Source organism: Acomys russatus, chromosome 15 (assembly GCF_903995435.1).
Source record: "Acomys russatus chromosome 15, mAcoRus1.1, whole genome shotgun sequence".
Taxonomy (NCBI): Eukaryota; Metazoa; Chordata; class Mammalia; order Rodentia; family Muridae; genus Acomys; species Acomys russatus.
In genome coordinates, this window is record NC_067151.1 from 17,986,089 (window position 1) to 18,006,023 (window position 19,935).

At 41.8% G+C, this 19,935-nt stretch overlaps 1 protein-coding gene across 1 annotated transcript in view; it reads left to right on the forward strand.

Annotated features, from left to right (window-relative positions):
- The window catches only part of Fat4 (FAT atypical cadherin 4), a 135,581-nt gene that overhangs the window by 64,625 nt on the left and 51,021 nt on the right, over window positions 1-19,935 (forward strand). Inside the window, exons 3-6 of the mRNA XM_051157088.1 lie at window positions 2,486-2,747; window positions 2,870-3,220; window positions 8,324-9,246; window positions 10,127-10,301. Coding sequence (XP_051013045.1) covers window positions 2,486-2,747; window positions 2,870-3,220; window positions 8,324-9,246; window positions 10,127-10,301 — 1,711 coding nt within the window. The remainder of the gene's footprint in view (window positions 1-2,485; window positions 2,748-2,869; window positions 3,221-8,323; window positions 9,247-10,126; window positions 10,302-19,935) is intronic.

Consider the following 19,935-nt stretch of genomic DNA (forward strand, 5'->3'; position numbering starts at 1 on the left):
TGACTGCAGAGAAATGAATGTCTCGAAAGTGCTGACCATGTAGATGTTGCTGGCAAATTCTATTAACTTATTGGTTATAATCCATAAATTTTTCTTTAATTACTATAACTGGAAAATATTCATGTTTTAGAGAAACTGTAAGGCACTGAGTAAAGGGATCAGTTTTAGAAGGCCACATTCTCCGGTCACCAAACCTGCATGTTAAGGACAGCCCAGAACATTCCAAAGTTCAGTTTTTGAAAAGAACTTCAGGTTGGAAAACTCAATTGCATGCTATTGCTATTTATCTCAGAGTCCTCCTGGAGGACTCTGCCTCAGGCAGCTCAGGGATAGCACTTTTATGGTGTGTCCCTGCTTGACAAGATTGGCATGTTAAACAAACAGACTTTGCAACGCCCCTCCCCCACACTTTACCCATGACTCTTGACCAGACATTTCAGCTGTTCATGAGTAAATAGCCGCAGCTGATACTGTAGGGGGAACCGATCGCTGTAGGGACAGGCTCTTCACTTTCTTTCAGAGTGGCTACCATTTGAAGACATTGTTTATTATCCTGACTCATTTTGTAGATGGGGTACTTCTACGTATGGAATCCTTTGCATGCTGGTTTCAAAATGTTCCTGTCTCTTGGAACTCTGTGAGCTTCCTAATCCATATCAGTTGCAGAGTCTAGAATATAGTTGTTATTCCATGGCCACTGTGGTACTAGGTAGTGGCTTTCTTTGTGAGCTAGAATGGTCCAGAATGTGGGCAGCAGCAAAAAATGATTCTTGGATGTTTTTGTTCAACCATAAAATTACAGTCTGTATGTTAGATACAGGTAAATACAGAAGTAGAATGTGTCAAACTCAGCCCTTCTCTTATTAAGTTACAGGAGGTTTTTAGCCACTTTCTTTTTTACATTTTAAGAGTGGCTTTGGGAATACAAAATAAAAAGCCAGTGAAGGCCACAGAATGTAAGTTCATTTGCATAAATACCAGGAATGGAATTGCTGAATCTACTTTCAGGCTCACTTTTGTGTGTGTGTGTGTGTGTGTGTGTGTGTGTGTGTGTGTGTGTGTGTGTGTTCCTTGCTGTTGTTCATCCTGACAGGTGGTGAGGCTCTGAATTGCTTCAAGTTCTTGATGTTTGTTGCTTCTTGTATTCTGTATATAACTGCCCTGTTAGATCTGAGGTGGCACATCTGTGTAGTTTTGTTTGAATGTCCATGGCAGCTAGTGACACGTGAAACTGCACATCTTTTTTACACACCTGCTGCCTTTTCTAGCTTCTTTGGAGAGACAGCTACATGAGTCCTCAGTCTTTTTTTTTTGTTGTTGTTATTACATCAGTTGACACCTTGTGGTCTCTGGGTACTTTGGAAATTACCCTTCTAGCATGTGTATAGTTTGCCCTCACAACTGCCGGTGCCTTTGCGTTGCAGAAGTCCTTCAGTTTGGGGTCACCCCCCTTACCACTTGGTGGTTTTGTCACCTGTGATCTAATCACCAAGGCCAACATCATCAGGAAGAGAGACTCCTCCTACATCTCTACTAAGAGACTTGGGACAATGTCGAGCCCCATATTTAGGAGTTCAGCCACTACACTACGTGTTGACTTTTGAGCACAGTGTGAGACACCAGCCATGCCCCTTCCTTTCTTTGCCATGTGAATGAATAATCAGTTTCCCCAACATCATTGCTGAACTGCTTATTCTTTCCAACTTTATAGAGATCACTCGACTACCCCCATGGTTTTATTTTTCAGTTTCCTATTCTGCTCTGTTATGAATTTGTCTAAGCATGCAGTTTTATTACTGTAGCTTTGAAATATAGTTTAAAATCAGGAGGAGTTATGCCTCCAGCTCTTCTTAACATTGTTCCGTCTCATATAGGTCCTTTGTGTTTCTATGTGAATTTTAAAATCATTTTCTTCCTGTTACTTATTTGTTACTTATTTTGATTTATGTGTGTGTTTATGTGAACATGTGTGAGTTTCTGTGTACCAAGTGCACACAGGAGCTTGTGGAAGCCAGAAGAGAGCATCAGATCCCCTAGAACTGGAGTTACAGGCATTTGCATGTCTCTACATGGGTGTCGACAATGGAACCTGGGTCTTCGGCAAGAGCAGTCAGTGCTCTTATCTGCTAGGCCATCTCTGCAGCCCTCTGTGTTATTTTCTATGTCAATAAAAAGGTCACGAGTACTTTGAGAGGGACTGTATTGATCTTGTAGATTGCTGTGAATCGTGTGGACCTGGTAGCCACAAACCGTCATCCAGTGTCTAAGCTCATATGAATTTTATGTCTTTATTTCATCTATGATTTTTAATGGTCAGGACACAAATTCTTCTCTCGTTAGCTGAGTTTATTTTCTCTGACCTTTTGAAGCTGTATACTCTTACTTGCACTTAAAGCCCTCAAAGCCTCCCTTTGTCAAATTCACCCTCACTGAAAACAACCAGCTCTTGACTGCAGCCGCTCACGGGTCTGGTCTTTTCCCTCAGGGTGCCAATGCTCTGGTCACGTACGCTCTCATTAGTGGAGCTGATGACAGCTTCCGGATTGACCCTGAGTCTGGAGACCTGATAGCCACCAAGAGGCTCGACAGAGAGCACCGGTCCAAGTACTCGTTGCTGGTTCGTGCTGACGACGGCCTTCAGTCCTCAGACATGAGGATAAACATCACCATTAGCGATGTGAATGACCACACCCCCAAATTCTCCAGGCCTGTGTACTCTTTCGACATCCCAGAAGATACAACCCCTGGTAGGTAACATGCCCTGAGATGCATTTTGAAGGAATCATCTTCAGCAGTGATGATGGACACTTAGGAATAACGCAGCACTGCGTGGTCCACTAATTTCCGACTGGGTTTGTCATTCTGGCAGGTTCTCTGGTGGCAGCTATTTTAGCCACAGATGATGACTCTGGTGTGAATGGAGAGATCACTTATGTGGTGGAGGAAGATGACGGGGATGGGGTGTTTTTCCTGAATCCAGTTACTGGTGTCTTCAACTTGACTCGAGCCCTGGATTATGAAACGCAGCAGTATTACATACTCACGGTCCGGGCTGAGGACGGTGGGGGACAGTCTACCTCCATCCGAGCTTACTTCAACATCCTCGATGCCAATGACAATCCTCCAGTCTTCAGCATGAACTCCCACAGCACATCCTTAATGGAAAATCTGCCTCTCGGATCCACTGTCCTTGTGTTTAATGTCACTGATGCAGATGACGGTATGTTATTTCTGTGACATATTCTAAAGCTCCATTAAAATAGTGTAGATTTTATATGCGTTCAATAATAATATTATATTAACTATTTTTCATTCATTTGCTTATAAATGAAAATGTGTGTGTGTGTGTGTGTGTGTGTGTGTAGACTTGAGTTTTGATTTACCTGTAGAGGATTTAAAAATCAAGCAATTTGTCATATTTTAACACAAAATTATTTTACATACACACTATAAGTTTATACTTTTTACAAATTTCATCTTTAGTTTTTGTCCTAAATGTTTTACCATCATTTTAGTTCAGTAATTTAGTGGTCAGAGTTATACTGTTTATGTTAGATAAATATATATCTATTATATATAATATATATATTACTCAAACTTTTAATTTTTATTTTTATTATATTTATTCATTTACCTGGTGTGTACTTGGGTGTGTGGATGTGCATGCTGAGGTTGCAACTTAGACCACCAGTTTTCACTCTAGGCCCATTACTCTGTTCATCCATCTTGCCAGCCCATATGTTACTTGAACTTTGAAATAGTAAAGTTTTTGCTGCCAAAAGAGTAAAAAAGTCTTAAAAATACTTTAAAGTGAACAACTAAATGACATATTATTATATGAAAAGTTTAATAATATTTTGACAAGAATTCATGGACTAGAAAGCCTGGAATTTGTTTAGCTTCTAGTATATAATGAAATTCAGGATTTTTAAAAAAAAATTATTTTATTTTAATGTGTGTGTGTGTGTGTGTGTGTTACACATGTGTGCTAGTGCCCCCAGAGACCCCACAGACATTTGTGAGCTGCCTGAGCCCCTTTATTTATTCTACCCATTCCAAAACATGAACGTAGAGTGTTTATCATATGATGTACATATATTCTTGAGTTATTTGTTCTTGTGGTTATGTTCAATGTGCACATGTGCTTGTGTACATGCGTGTGTGCAGGTGTGCATGTGTGTGTGTGGGGGTATGTTGCTGTGTGTTTGCATGCACAGGGGGCAGACCTTAGCTTCTGCTGTTATCCTGTCAGCACTGTGCACCTTGTTTTATGAAACAATCTCTCACTGGCCTGAAACCCATCAGGCATGCTTGCCTGTCTGGCCACGCATTACCAGATCCCACCTGTCTCTGGGTCCCCAGAGTGGGAATTGCAAGTGTGTGCCATCATGTTTAGCATTTTTATGTTAGTTCTGGGGATGGAAGACAGGACCCAACGCTGCAGTTCTGGGTCAACTTCCTATGCCCACCAGTTTTCTGCCTGGTGCGTATGTGGGTTCTGGTCTGTTGCAGCCCAGTGTAGCCTCTGGAGTAGGTTTCCTTTACCCTCAGAACATTAGATGTAAAACAGTGTGAAAATGATTAAATGAGCACACTTAACATTTTAAAAACTTGCTGAAATGATTCCTGCACAAGCAGTCACAGACACAGAGTAACTGTAGGCACCAAATCTTTTTTTTTTAAAGGGTGTTTCCCTCTTTCATTGTTCTGGTTAAAACTGTAAAAGTTTCAAACTATGTTAAGCCATTGTTCAGCCTGAATACTTTTATCAGTGTCATTTCCTGCCCCTTGACTTAAAATAGAGGACACAGTTCCCATTCCTTCTGCATTTGGAGGGTAACGATAAGAGTGACCTTGTATGCAAGAACACCAACACAATTACAGTGAACACTTCCGGTATGTCTATGAGCAATGCTAATGAGACACTGAAAACTAACAGACTCGTCTTAACCTCTGCTCAGAATGTCCCGATGGGTGATATTGCCATCTCTTACACAGACAAGTGTTCCAGGAGAGTGGCTTTAACACTTTGAGTTGTCTAATGCTCACACTCAGAGTTTAAACTTGAACACTTTAGGTTACATAATCCCGACAATAAAGCCAATCTTACATTGTTGCCAATACACAAACAAAACTTGTAGCTTAGAATATCCTGGCAATATGTTAACTTACCATCCTGGAAACCATGCACACTTGAGGCATCATGGTCATAAAAGTTTGTTCAGATAGGAACACAATTGTCACTTTTTCTGAATGACTCTGCCGATTTATCCTCGGTGCATGGTATAGATTGGATGAGGGGTCAACTTCCTGGTGCAGTTCTCTGATAACCTTGTGGAACACGCTCCGTGAAGATGAGTGGTAACCCAGTCAGTACTGCGCATGTCTGCCACATCAGAGGCAAGCAAATATTAGCCCTTCTCATACCCAAGACAGCATTTGTAGATTGTGGCTGACTGCACACATTCGTAAGGAAGGCAAGTTTATAGTTTCAAAATGTGTTTCATTACTTTTGTTACATGTATTTATAAATGTGCTGCAGTTTCTTAGGAATAAAGCATACATTAAATGCCAATTTTATATGATCACAACCAAACACATACACACACACACACACACACACACACACACACACACACACACACACACTCATTCACATCTAAGCACACCACCCCATCCCCACCCCACCATACGGACACATGCACACACCTTTGTGCACCTGTGCAACACTTACAACAATCAAGTTCTCAAAGATAATCGTGAAACCACACGACTTTGAGCAAGTTGAACCTGAATGATTGGAACAACAACCCATATTCTGGACTGTAAAAGGCTACTATATAAAATAATTTAACATTTTACTAAATTTTTTAAAAAAAAATGTGTTTCCTGTCTCTCTGCTCTGACATTTGGTGCAAGAAACAGGCAGGGATATGCTTAGATCTTTGTAATTTTCCAGACAGGGTCAGTGTTAAGAGGGGCTCCGAGTCCTTCTGGGGCCACACGTATTTTCTAGGTATAGACTTCAAGCCAGGAATTCTATGTTAGTTAAACTCTTTGGCGGGAAACACCTCCTTTTAAAATGCAACTCAATCTTTTCCATTGTCCATTGATTCCAGTTCTAAGATAAGACCTATTTCTTGTTTTACAGCATTTTGTGAAATAACAGCTACCTTTTTGTTTCAAAGATCATAGTTATCTCTGGCTTATTTTAAGTAATACTGTCTGGTTTATCTGTGATTATAAATTAAATATAAATACCTTTATTCTTGCTGATAGTTGAAAGTTTACATTTTGGTTCCCTGGTCCCCTTCCCTTCCTGGAAGGCCATGAGCCTTATGACCTTGACTCTTTGTCTTCCATAGGATAGCATTTATCCTGATAGCCAAGGTTGCTCAGAGCCATTTCAGCAGGCTGTGATAGCTCCTGGTTTAGCTGGTTTGTGGGGATTACCCAGGTCTCCACTAACTGTTTCTACTTTCCATTGGTTTTGGCTGTGGGTCATTCTGTATGTCTGCGCAGAACTAAAGTTTTTATGGCTGTTCTCTGGTATTGTTTTGCCTTTCATGTATGGCTGGCTGTGGATCTCAGGAACAAGAATACCACACTTGCTCTGGCCTCAGGAGACTCAGAAACCATACTTACAAAAATATACTTTATGTAGATAGCACCCCTGACGTATTCAATGAAATACAAAATCTTATATCAAAGTAGGTGGAACTTTTTCGAACCCTGGGCAGGCATAAGACATGGTGAACCATGCAGCGGATCTTGTTCAATCTGGATCACTGACCCTTTCCCTCCTGCAGGTGGATTGGTGTGTGGCCCCTGAACTTTAGGTGTTTATATTTTTCCTGATGTTCAGTCTCCTAAGGTTATAATTTCTGCTTCACTCATTCATGAGTTTTCTCTGGTAAATGGCTCACACGAATGACCACAAGGCATAGTCTATATCTCCAAATCCATGCATCAAAGCACACAAGAGAAATTTTAGATCACTGCATCAGTGCTCAGCCTTGCTTTCTAAATGTGTTTCCTTGGTATCAGCACGTGGGGAAACGATGTAAGAGAGAGAGAGAGACCCTCCAGGTCAAGGGACAGACCACGTTGGGGAAAGAAAGTCTTTCTATTGCTTGGCTAATTTGCTTGAAAGGGAACTAGACATTCAAAAGAAGTGAAAGCAAATGTGTACTCAGGTATTCGCAGACCCCTGAGGACAATCTTTCATCTGAACAAGTTAGTAAACTCTTCTAGGAGACACTTGGCAAAGAGCAGCCATTGCTTCCACTTGGTAGGGCTCAGAAAGCTGAACAGTGAAAAGTTACTTAAGATGAGATGCAAGAACATGCTGGACATTTTGAGCAGCTGAAATAATACTATTATGAGGCAGAAAATCTGCTCTCTCTCTCTGTTTTTGTTGCTCTAGAACCCACCTTTCAATGACAGTAAAACATAACGGCAAATATACTTTCCTCACCATCTTTGCTAAAGTCATTGCTGCAAGTTAAAAAAAAATAAGTAGATAGTTTTCTTTTTTTTAAATCAAATAATGATTTATATTCTTAGGGTCAAAATAGTGTTACTTAAACATGGGCCAGCAATAGCATGAGCCCTTTTGCCTGCAGACTTTTTCGTGCATAACGTTTTTGCTAACAGTTCCTTTAAGGACTACTTATTCAAAGGTTTGATTGTGCAGAAAGCTTGAGAGGCGCTATTTCCTCAAAGGACATTGCTTGGCCAGATGCGTAATAGGAATTAAAAGTATTTTATTAGTTCTGACAAGAAATGTAAAAGGAGACTTTAAGCATCCATGACTAATGTCCTACATCAGAACATTTTATTACCCGTCTCTGAAAACTGGTGTCGGCCCCAATAAATTTCCAAAGTTATAAATGTTTAGCTAATAATATAGCGAGTGGCATTTGTAGTGTTGGCCCCCAGAGAGCGATGTGATAGAAACAAAGAAAGGTTTAGAAAAAATATCTGCTTTCTGGAACCTTTCCTCCTCTTCTCTCTGGCAATTTTACATTTCAGCATTGCAGTAAATAACACCCCCTGTATAGATCATTTGTCCACCAGATTGTAACTGTCTTTCATATCAGAAGCTGGAAAGAAAAGAAACACCTGTGCAGTGTTTACCAGAGCATTTAGCTATAGGTAAACCATTCACAATCACTTCGAATGATTCGAGTGGAATCACTCAGAAAAAATCGTGGTGGGTAATGTGCCCAAACTGCTCTAAGACTCGGCAGGACCTTTGCTTTTGCTTAGATCACCACCTCCGCCTGTTCAATAAGTTTAACATTTTCTCTTTCACTTCTAGGTGTCAACTCTCAGCTGTCCTACAGCATCGCTTCCGGTGACAGCCTCGGGCAGTTTGGAGTGGACAAGCATGGAGTCCTGAAAGTACTAAAAGCGTTGGACAGGGAAAGCCAGTCCTTCTACAACCTGGTCATTCAGGTCCATGACTCACCGCAGCCTCCTGCTTCCAGGTTCACGAGCACGGCCCAGGTCTCCATCATCTTGTTAGACGTCAATGACAACCCACCCACATTTCTTTCCCCCAAGTTGATGTACATTCCAGAAAACACACCTATTGACACTGTTGTTTTCAAGGCTCAAGCGACGGACCCGGACAGTGGCCCCAACAGCTATATTGAGTATACTCTCCTGAATCCTTTGGGAAACAAGTTCAGCATTGGAACCATTGACGGTGAGGTGCATCTCACTGGAGAGCTGGACAGAGAGGAGGTTTCCAATTACAGCCTGACAGTGGTGGCCACAGACAAAGGGCATCCCCCTCTGTCGTCCTCTACCGAGGTGGTGGTTATGGTCCTTGACATCAATGATAACAACCCTGTTTTTGCTCAGGCCATGTACAGAGTGCAGATTAAGGAGAACACCCTCACTGGCACAGATATAATCCAAGTGTCTGCAACAGACAGTGATGAAGGCACCAATGGGCAGGTTCGCTATGGCATCGTGGGCGGAAACACACATCAGGAGTTCAGGATCGACTCAGTGACAGGAGCCATCACCGTGGCTAAGTCTTTGGATAGAGAGACGACCCCTGCTTACACTTTAACCGTTCAGGCCACGGATCGGGGCAGTAGCCCCAGAACGGATTCCTGCACCGTCACCATCACTTTACTTGACATGAATGATTTTGTCCCTGTATTTGAGCTGTCTCCATATTCTGTGAATGTTCCTGAAAATTTAGGGACCCTGCCCAGAACCATTCTTCAGGTCAGTATACTTAAACACAGCAGGATGTGTACAGCCATGAGCTGTCAGACCGGAAGGCTTCCTTCTTGAGCTGTGTTGAGGACCTCCATCCTCTGACTGTCAGCGGGGGATAGATGCAGTTGCAGAAAACCTTGAACATCAATGTTTACAGGCATCATACCTGAAACTTAGTCATTTCCGTTGTGTGTACTCATCTTGTACACGTTTTTTTCATTTGAGTATTTAAAATTTTTTCTCATTCTGCAAGAATAATAGTCACATATAAGGTGTTGTCAAAATTTGGAAAAGTTCGTTTAAAATATTGTTCTGCCTTCCCTCTTTACAAACAAGGGGAAGAAAAACAACAACACATGGTGTACATTTTTAGAAAGTCTTCCACAAACCCTATACATTTGTTTATATGCAGATTTATGCAAATATGTGTGAGTGACACCTACTGTTATTTATTACTTTAATTACAACACCCTTAGATTTATTTTTATTTTACGTGTATGAGTGTTTAGCCCTCAGGCTTGTATGTACATGTTGCATGTGTACCACATGTGTGCCTGATGCTCAAGGAGGCCAGAAAAGGGCATCTGATCCCCTAGAACTAGAGTTACCAATGGTTTTAAACCACCATGTAGTGCTGGGAATTGCCTAACCCTAACCCTAACCCCAACCCCAACCCCAACCCTAACCCTAACCCTAACCCTAACCCCTGCAAGAGCAGCCAGTGCTCTTAACCACTGAGCTGTCTCACTAGCCGTCTATTTTAAAAACATGAAGCTACACCCTTGCAGCTCTGCCCCCAACCCTACCCCCTGTTATCTTGCAGTTGCTTCAGGTGTTTCACATGTTAGGTGACTCACTGCAGCCACTTAACTGTTCTCCCCCGTAGGTAGTGGCAAGAGATGATGATCAAGGACCCAATAGCCAGCTCTCCTATGTTCTGCTTGGTGGAAATGAAGACCATGCTTTTGCCCTCACGGACAGTGGAGAGCTTCGAGTGACCCAGAGTCTGGACCGGGAAGCAAGGGATCATTTTGTCCTGGTTGTCACGGCTGCAGATGCAGGTGGGTCCTTACTGCTTTGCTCAGTTGGGAGTCAGATCCTCTGGAGCAAATGAATATGGTTCTATTTGGTACTGAATCACATGTTAATTGACGTTTAATAATGCTTAGAATAGCCCCTAGCGTACATTGAGTATAGCTAATGAGATTTCAGTGGTAAGTGGCAAGAGATTTGCCACATCACCACTGAGGTGTAGCTTCTGTATGGGGAAAATGTCCTTGTCCTGAAAGCTACCTGAGTACCTATGGGTGTGACCTGCTACTCCTATACACTGATGAAGGAGGCATCTACAATACTTCATCTTTGGAAGCATCTAGATAGTTCTAGAGGATTCTGGAGATGAAAAGGTGCCCAGATTACTAATTCATTCTTCTTGTGGTTTGTTCAACATTATCACTATCAGGAGTATCTGCTGACTCTTATAACATCTGAGAGACTTTGCCCTGATAAACTTCCACGGAAATGAACTTAACAAAACCCAGTAGTCTCTAACCTTCCGTATTTTGGAAAAGGCAATGACGTAAATTGTTTTGTGTGTAGCAACAAAACACCTGAGTTTTACATGAGATGTTTCTGCCTATGCTGCCTTGTTTTCTTGGTAGACTGTGTTCACATGTTCAGAGCACTTTAAATTAAACATTAAAGTTTTCTAAAAAATCTCTATGCCTTGAGTGGTGGAGTTAGAATCGCTTAAATATTTGTTGAGTTACTAAATTGTTTGTTGTTTTCTAAATGTAATTAATTCATTTTGGAATGAGATTTCATTGGATAGAATTTTTCCTGAGAATGAATGCCTTGTATACTGTGATTTAGTTAGGTTGATGCATTTAAGAAAAATATTTGTCAAAATGTTGAAATCAGGTTTGTTGTGACCTCAGATAATTGAAATGATATGTGGCTATACACACATGTGCATATATTTGAATATGACAATATATATTTCTTTTTCATATGGTATAGATAAAAGGGTGATATTATGGAATATTGAAGGATTTGAATGGGCTATTTTTACTGTAAAAATTTTATGTTAATATGGCATACTGAAATTTCTGTTTAATATGATCAGTTCTGTGCAGTTAGTACATTGTTTCAAAGCCCCACTGAAAACCAGTGGGGGATTTTAAGATTACAGCTAATGACATATTCCAAGGACGATGCCTCTCATCTTTAATTGAGCACTACATCCCCCCATTTCCTTCCTGTCCTCTCTCCCTCTCTGGACTTTCTCATGGGGAAAAGTAATATCCCTTCTATTTTCAGTGTGTATGAATTATATTGTTGCATTATTTGTAAGCTTTAAAATCCCACGGAATGACAAACAGAATGCAGTGTGTCAGCTACGTACACATTAATCCTATTTAATCTGAGATGGGCTTGTCATGTTTTGCATTCCTCACAGCCCTCAGGCTCCGGGTGTATGCATTCTCCTATAAAACCAACGGAAATTGGCTGCACATATCAGTCAAGGTGCCTGCACAAGAGAGGTTGGACTCGGTAGAAACTGGTAGGAAGTCGGATTTTAGAACCAAGGTTTTATTGCTACAATCGTCCAGCCCCAGCTGTCATCACTCATTAGAGCTGGAAGCATGTGGTCAACCCCAGACACTCACAAACAGAAATACAGTTAGTGGAAGGAAGTGGCAGGAGCAGAAAATGTATGGCAGGTCCTAGCCCCTCAAGACATCTGTCTCCATACATGTGGCACCAGGAAGGAGTCCCAGTGGTGGTGGGTATTCTGGGATGTGGGAGGGAAGTAACGTGCAGTGTGGTGCAATCTGTGATGGGCAAGCCACAGCACCCAGAGGTTCCTGGCAGGGGATTCTGACTTTGGAGCATTCCAAATCAAGAGGCATGGCAGAAAAGGCTGAGTTGCCCTTCACTCTAAACATTCCTAAGGATCAAAGAAATCAATAGACTGGGCAGCAAATGAGGTGTTATTGGGTAGCCAAAGGGATGTTGTTAGTTTTTATAGCCACTTGTGTCAATCAGTACAAAGTTTTATGGAGGATAGCCTTTTCAGCACAGGGTTTTTGTTACCATCTCTATTATCCACAACCAAGCTGAGAGTGTTTAATACTTTGCTGAGTGTCACTTAGCCAGTTGATGGCAAAGTCAGAATGAAGCCTGACTTTACTGTTCTAGAAAGGAGGCTTTGGAGAGAAAATTCACTCCCAATCAACCAGATCACCCTCAGCACAGGGAAGAGGTGAATGTTGAATTCAAATCACTCATGCTTGAATTCTCGTTTCTCCATCATCTGGGTGGATTGCATCATCTTTCTCCACCTTAGCATCTTCTGTGAGATGGTGTAGTGATGTCTTAGTTTTGGTTCTGTGGCTGTGCTAAAATACTCTGAAAAAAATCTTAACAGGGAAGGGGTTTGTCCATCTCACAATCATAGGTGACAATCCCTCATCATGCCAAGGTCACGGCGGCAGGAAGTCTGAGCTGCTGTTGGTTATACCACATGCACAGTCCAGAGCAGAGGGCAGTGCACAAATGCATGCATATGAGAGCTCAGCTTGCTCTCTCTTCTTTTTTAAGTCCAGGGCTGAGCCTACAAAATGGTGTGGCCAACAGTCATTCCAGATAGATCTTTCCATCTTAGGCAACACAATTAGAAAAATATCTTACGAGTATGCTCTCAAGCCAACATAATCCAGCCAGTTCCTCATTGAGACACCCTTTTCAGATGATTCTAGATTGTGTCAAGTTAACAAAAACAGACCATCACAAACAGTAAATACAGTTATTCTCCTGAGGTGTAATCATGTGTTGTGTGTTAAGCTGTTCTGTCTTATTCATACCCTGCAGTGCACACAATAATTTAACAATAATTTCCCCTACAGTCATTTGTAGCAAAATCTTCAATGAAGACTCTGAGTGTCACTTGCTCTGTACCCACATGCAGCAAGCTGACCCTGTGTAGAAACTCTTTGCCTAGCAAGCTCAGTTGTCACCTTGATGTAGATAGCCCAGAGGCGTGTGAGGGACTCTCAGCTTCCCTGATCCAATTGGCCTGTGGCCATGTCTATGAGGAACGGCCTCAATTGTTGATTGATGTGAGGGAAGGTCCAGCCCACTCTTAGGCAGTGCTGTTGTTAGGCAGGTGGTCCTGGGTGCTCTCAGAAAACAGAATGAGGAAGCCATAAGGAATAAGCACCATTCTCTGTGGCCTCTGCTTCCATTCCTGCCTCTGGGTTTCTGTTTTGAGTCCCTGTCTTGATGTCTCTCAGCAATAGACTGTTACCTGAAAGTATAAGCTGAACCAACCCTGTCCTTCCAAGTTGCTTCTGGCTGTGCTGTTTATCTGGGCAACAAAAATCACTAGAATAGTTTCAAGCCACTGTGACTTAAAGTATACACGTGCTGCCATGATTAATAGTCAGAGCAGTAGGTGACATGAGAAATGCAGAAAACTAGCAAAGATCTAATATATCAGATGACATATTTTCCAATTCATAATGTCTGAAGATCAGGGGAATGTCAGAGTACTCTTCAAAAAGGCTGACAGTTTTATTCCTAATCTTGAATTCACCTTGTTCTGGGGTCTTGACGTTCTTACCTGCTGGCAGCCCAGGACTGGGCAGCTGTGACAGTAGGTTAGGAATTGACACCACAGTGTGTTAACCAGGCAGGGGTCTAACCCCTGATTTCTTTCCTAATAAACTCCAAAATTCCAGTTGCATTGTATTTCATTTAGTGTCCATTTGCAAGGCAGTGCCCAGAGAAGCTCCCTATCCCATGCTCATGGTAAGTGCTACCCATCCTATCAATCTGGGAGAAAGTGAAAGCAGAACAGGGCATATAAACATCCAAGCTCAGATTTCAAATACCATCAGAATGATGAAATATTGCAGCTTAATTAAATGCAACAGTCTGCTTGTCTTTAGTCAAAGATATGGGTGCTTTGCCGGCTTATGTGTTGATGGCACTTGTGTTATGTGGTGCTTACTTTCGGTTCTTCGTGGGTATGTACTGTCGGAGAGTAGAGGGCTTTCCAAGCCTATGTTGCCTTCCTCATAAAGGAATAAACACATCCTGCTTCTCCTGGTGGAGGAGATCATGTCGACACAGCTAACACCCTTCACATGGTTATATGCCCTGTTTCTAACTGGCCTCCCTTGCGAGGGCTTACCAACCATGTTCTCACAATGTAAAAAGCAGGATGTTTTAGACAGACAGCATGAACAGAGAAGCCAGCACAGTATACCTAAAAGTTCAGTATGGGATGTTAATTTATAAATGAAAATTCTATCCTGGAGTTAAGTATATAGGCCTTAGTGTTCAACCTAGAATTAAAGACTTCTTCCATGTTCCAGCTACAGTGCTTTGGACACAATTGCATGTAACGTACTAAAAATATTAATGCTGCTATATAATTTTTATTGTACAAAGTAGGTAAGGGTCAAGGTTATTAGCTATTGGTATCAAGCCTTATGATTGATAGACATGTCTCAAGCTTAGTAGGGCCACAATAAATTGTTGTGACTCAGACCCACCTATCTATGTTTACACAGCTGGGGAGGGAAGAGGGGGGAAACTCTTTCCATTCTGTGTCCAGCTTCCTCTGTTATTTAAGTGTATAACAAGGAAGTGGCCTTGGTTCAACAAGGTCCAAAACTGTTCTGACTGGACCTCATGCTTTCTCCCTCCACTGACACTGCTCCGCCCATGGGAGGGCAGGGGTAACAACCTCCTCAATGCCTGTCTTCTCCCCTGCAAGCCGTGTTATTCAAAAGGCAGCAGATGAGCCTTTAAGATGACAGATTGGATCACTGTACCCTACTGCTGTCTTACAGCTCCTCCAGAGGTTTCCGTAACTTCTCCACCTGTTTCCTGTGACCACATGACAAGATAACTTAGGCACTTCCTAGCTGCTTGACCTCCTCAAAGACTCCCTAGGCCCCCTCTTTTGTTAATATTATAATTTATTCATATTACATCATGATTGTTATCCCCTCACTTGTATCTTCCCGTTCCCACCCTCCCTTCCTCTTCTGCCCTATTCCCTTCCCTTAGACCTCTGACAGAAGGGGATCTCCTTCCCCACCAAATAACCACAGGTCTCTTTTAGATAGCCTGCTTCCCCTTCCTTTGTGTGCCGCTGGGTCTCCCCACCAAGGGGAAATGATCAAATTTGGGGGCACCAAAATTCATGTTAGAGGCAGCCCCCGACTCTCCCCACAACCATGGAGAATGAGCTGTCCATTGGCTAGATCTGAATAGGGGGTCTAGGTTTACCGCATGCATTGTCCTTGGTCCTGAGCAATCATGGCACAGGGATACCAACTTCAACTGTTTCTTTCTGTGTCATCATCTGACTTATTTTGTTTTTTTTTTGTTTTTGTTTTTGTTTTTGTTTTTTTTTTAGATAGTCTCAAGTAGCCTAGAATGGCCTGGAACTTGCCATGTACTCAGCTTTTCAGAGGGTATTTACCTTGCCTATGCTCAAGTTCCTCCTCCCCCTCAGCCAAGGTCTTGTTCTTCTTTACTTCACAGTTTCATACTAATTGCTGTCTAAAATCATAGGCTTATATGGCATTTGTTCCTCCACCTCTTCTCCCAAGGGAATGTCAGATTCCCGTGTCTGCTCAGTGGAATCCCTAGAGACAAAATGAGTACCTAATAATATTTACTGAAGGATTTAGAGGAGTGAAAATGAGAATAATTGCTAATCAATTGATCATGAGCATGCTATTTTGAGAGGTCTAGGAGGGGTAAGCAGCTATTGTATACCCTTGACCATAGAAAGGTTCCTCTCTACTGAGGAAGAGCATCCTTGTCACCTCAGTGCAAAGCTGCTGGATGAACGTACATGGAGCAGTAGGGGAGAAGGGACAGTCATCCATCAATGCACTGACAGATGTGGCAGCCACATTACTCTCACACCTGCCATCCTCCCTTTTTAGTCTGTGGCTGCCACTCATGGTTATTTATCATTCTTGTATGTAAAGTTCTGTTATAGTGCTATTACTAGCATATTTGTGAAAGGCCTCCTGTAAGGAAATGTGCAGCGTTTACTAATCCGTGGCTGGGGTTTAAGGGGCTTCTGCTTTATCGATCATGGTTATTAGACTGATCTATGCCTTGAGATGCAGCAGGAGTGCCTGAGGCTCAGGCTGCCCTGTGTGAGGTGGTGACAATGTACAGAATGACCTACAGAGGGGCTGATGGCTTTAATTCAGTTTTAATTGCTTTAAATCTGCCTTGAGCCAAGTTCTGCCTCTAGGGGACAGAGCCCAAGCCTTTCCCATTGAAGGGTTCACAGCTTTCCTTTCTTGACCCATTAGCCCACCAGTTTCTTTATATCAATATATACAGTATGCAGAGATACTGTGTCTTCTAAACCCCATTCAGGCAATGTTCATGATTTTATCCATTTTGAAGGTCTCCACCTGAGTCCTCTGGACACAAACATGGATGTGAAGGTGACTTTAAGAAGCCAGTCAAAGCATGGGCCACACAATGACTATTGGTTTGAGCAAACATTACATGTGAAGAGTAAAGACCGGAGGGCAGATGATGCTCTTAGTTGCCCTCCAGACTTGCAAGTAAGATTCTGTTGCTGAAGAATCACATACTTGGGCCGTAAAACGTGGGGGAAATGAAGCTGGTATTGTTCTGGAAGCTTCAACCCTACTGGCTAGCTGCACTTGATAGTGCTGGAAGGTGTTCTGAATACTAAGGAGGAGGACCGTAACCACCAATATCACTGTGCATTACAGTAATGGCTTGCTAGACAAGACATGCCGCCCAGGGCAACAGTGACACCAATGTTATGGGAGTTGCCAACCATTTCCGCCTGGATGTAAGGCCTGTTCTGTGCGATAGGATTCGCACCTGGCAATTTTTTGGGGGCCGGGGGTAAGAATTTGTGGCTAGACAAGCCATAGGCTATCGAGGAGAACTCACCACTGTCATTTTGCTGAGCAGAAAGACTACTAAGATGACTACTGTGAACTTCACACTGCACCCACAGATCAGCGTATTGCTCAACCCTAATCAGAGAAGTTTCTTCTTAGCAGTTAATATAAAATACCCTTCACTGGTCAGTGCGCAGAGAATGAAAGACTATAGCGAGCTCATCCATAAACGAGGTATCTGTGTCACATCCCTCCTCCCTAGGAGGGATTTTCATAGCAGAGGCCAGAATAGAAGTGTCAGAGATGGTGGGTGACTTCAAGGACAGTGATTTCTGGATATAACAAGGCAGTTGTGCACACAAACCCACAAAATTTGTGACAGTGTGCACAAGATCTATACAAGCTCAATCCAGACAAACTTCCAGCATACAACTGGGGTCTGGGCATGAAAAGAATTGACTCCTAGCCTAGAAGCTGCTGGTAGTTGATGGCTGTTGCCAGTTTTCTTTGGCGTGTGGTAGGTTGTCCCACACATGGCAGGCCTCACACTTGAGAGTAGTTGGGCAACAGAGATTGGACTCTATGGATAAAACAAACAAACAAAAAACAAACACAAAAAATGAAACTCAAAGTTGGCTGGGAATGGAGGTGAGGGTGAATCTAGGGAGAGCTTGGTGAGGGGAGTAAATATGATCAAAACATATTCTATTAAATTCTCAAATATTTAGTAAAATATTATTTCTAAAAATTTACAAAACAAAAACTTAGGAGTAGACTATGCAGAATTATTTTAGACATGCTTTATTTGAGTTATAATGAGAAATCCAGCTAGATAAGCCAAGAAGATACAGATATAAATGTTTATTTCTCAGAGAAGACGTTCAAGTAGGCACAGCGCTTAGGGAGTGAAGACACTTGGTGGGTACTAACTCTGCGCACCCTTGGGTGCATCTGAGAATTGATAGAGCATCAACCGATGCTCTCACTATAGCTAGTCAGTTACATAATACCTTTCAAAGTTCATGATTTAGAAATGAAAGTCCAAACCCCTGCCTGATTGTCAAGAGTCCAGCCCACCACGTTCCTGTTCTACAGAGTATTTGTGAGTTTCTTCTTTGGGGATTGACATTTTTATTAAAAAAATACTGATTTAAGAATTAAGAAAAATATGAATGATTGTAAGTCATTAAAATAGCACGTACCAGAGGCTATTTGTAAATTGTGTTATTGCATTTACCATCCTGACATACATACTGTTTGTATGTTTATACTATGCTGACATGACATGCAGGACGTACTTCACATACATGCATAGACAAGTTATTTATTTGCACTTCATTAGGGGGCATAAGATTAATCTTAGCATAAATAAAATACCTTATCTGTTTGTTCACAGTTTGGGAGACTAAGAGTAGGAGAGTTCAAATGCAGACTTACCCAGAGAGCTCCACTTTAGAGTGTCTGTGAGTCGAGATAACTAATAGATCTGTGGGGACAGGTCCAGTTATCAGCTTTTCTAATTAAGGGCATTCATCATCTGCTGAAAGATGGAGTGGGGTGCATTCTGTGCTGGGGTGGGAGCTGTGTTTATAATGGAGGAAAACATGATGTGTTTGCAAAACTTAGCCTAAAAAATACTAAAAGAATCAAATACCACACACCATCTTCCTGGTGAGGAATTAAGACTGTCCACCACATTGCATAGTCTGAGGGGGATCATTGGCTCACAAACCAATCTGTGATTAAAAAAAAAAAAAAAAAAAAGAGCCTAGGGTGGTACGTATGACCTCACACATCTGAAGAGAGTTCTATTGACTGTTTCAGAAAGGTTATATTTTGTTGACACAGTTATGCCTATGGAGAAAAGATTGCCTTGTGTGCTATGGCAAAGATTTTTAATAATGAAAACTGTACCCATGAGCCTATGATGGATACTGTGGTGGGGTTTCCTTTTGTTATCAGAGATTAATTTCACGGAGCTTCATTATACATTTGAGTCTAAAGTGACTTTGTTTATGTCCAAATAATGCTTTTTTCTTAATTCTAAAAACAAGTTTTTAAAAATTAATTTCTTTATTATTTACACAATATTCAGCCTGCCTATGAGCCCGCAGGCCAGAAGAGGGCAACATATCACATTACAGATGGCTGTGAGCCACGATGTGGTTGCTGGGAATTGAACTCAGGACCATTGGAAAAGCAGTTAGTGCTCTTAACCCCTGAGCCGTCTCTCCAGCCCCCTAAAAACAAGTTTTTAGGTTAGCCAGCAATTTAGTAACTAACACCTGACTGACTTTAACTAGTAAATTAAAATGTTCACTTTAAAATTATTGTTTCATTTCTCCTCTCTAATGCAGTATCACATCTCTTTTATGCCATAAATATGAAAATTGATGTATTTAATTCTTTTCTTTATATCATCTAGACTTTCATATCAAAAAAATCTTACCAGAGAGAATTTTATTTTCTTGACATTAAAAGCAGACAAAAAATTCAACTTCAAACACTATGGAGTCAGACCTAGGATTTCCATTACATTCCATAAGATAAAAACTTAATAAAACAACCTGCTCTGCTGCTCTCCCATGAGCTTTGAAGGGGACAGAGAACTCTAACTCAGCAGTAGGGAGAGGCCGCTGCCAGTGTCAGGAAACCCCCTGTGGCCCCACAGGTAAACAGTGCGCACAGTGGATTGCCTCTTGATTCTCTATTCTGTGAATCTGAACTCGGAGTTTCCTCTGAGTGGCACAGCAGGTGGAGTTCAGGATTT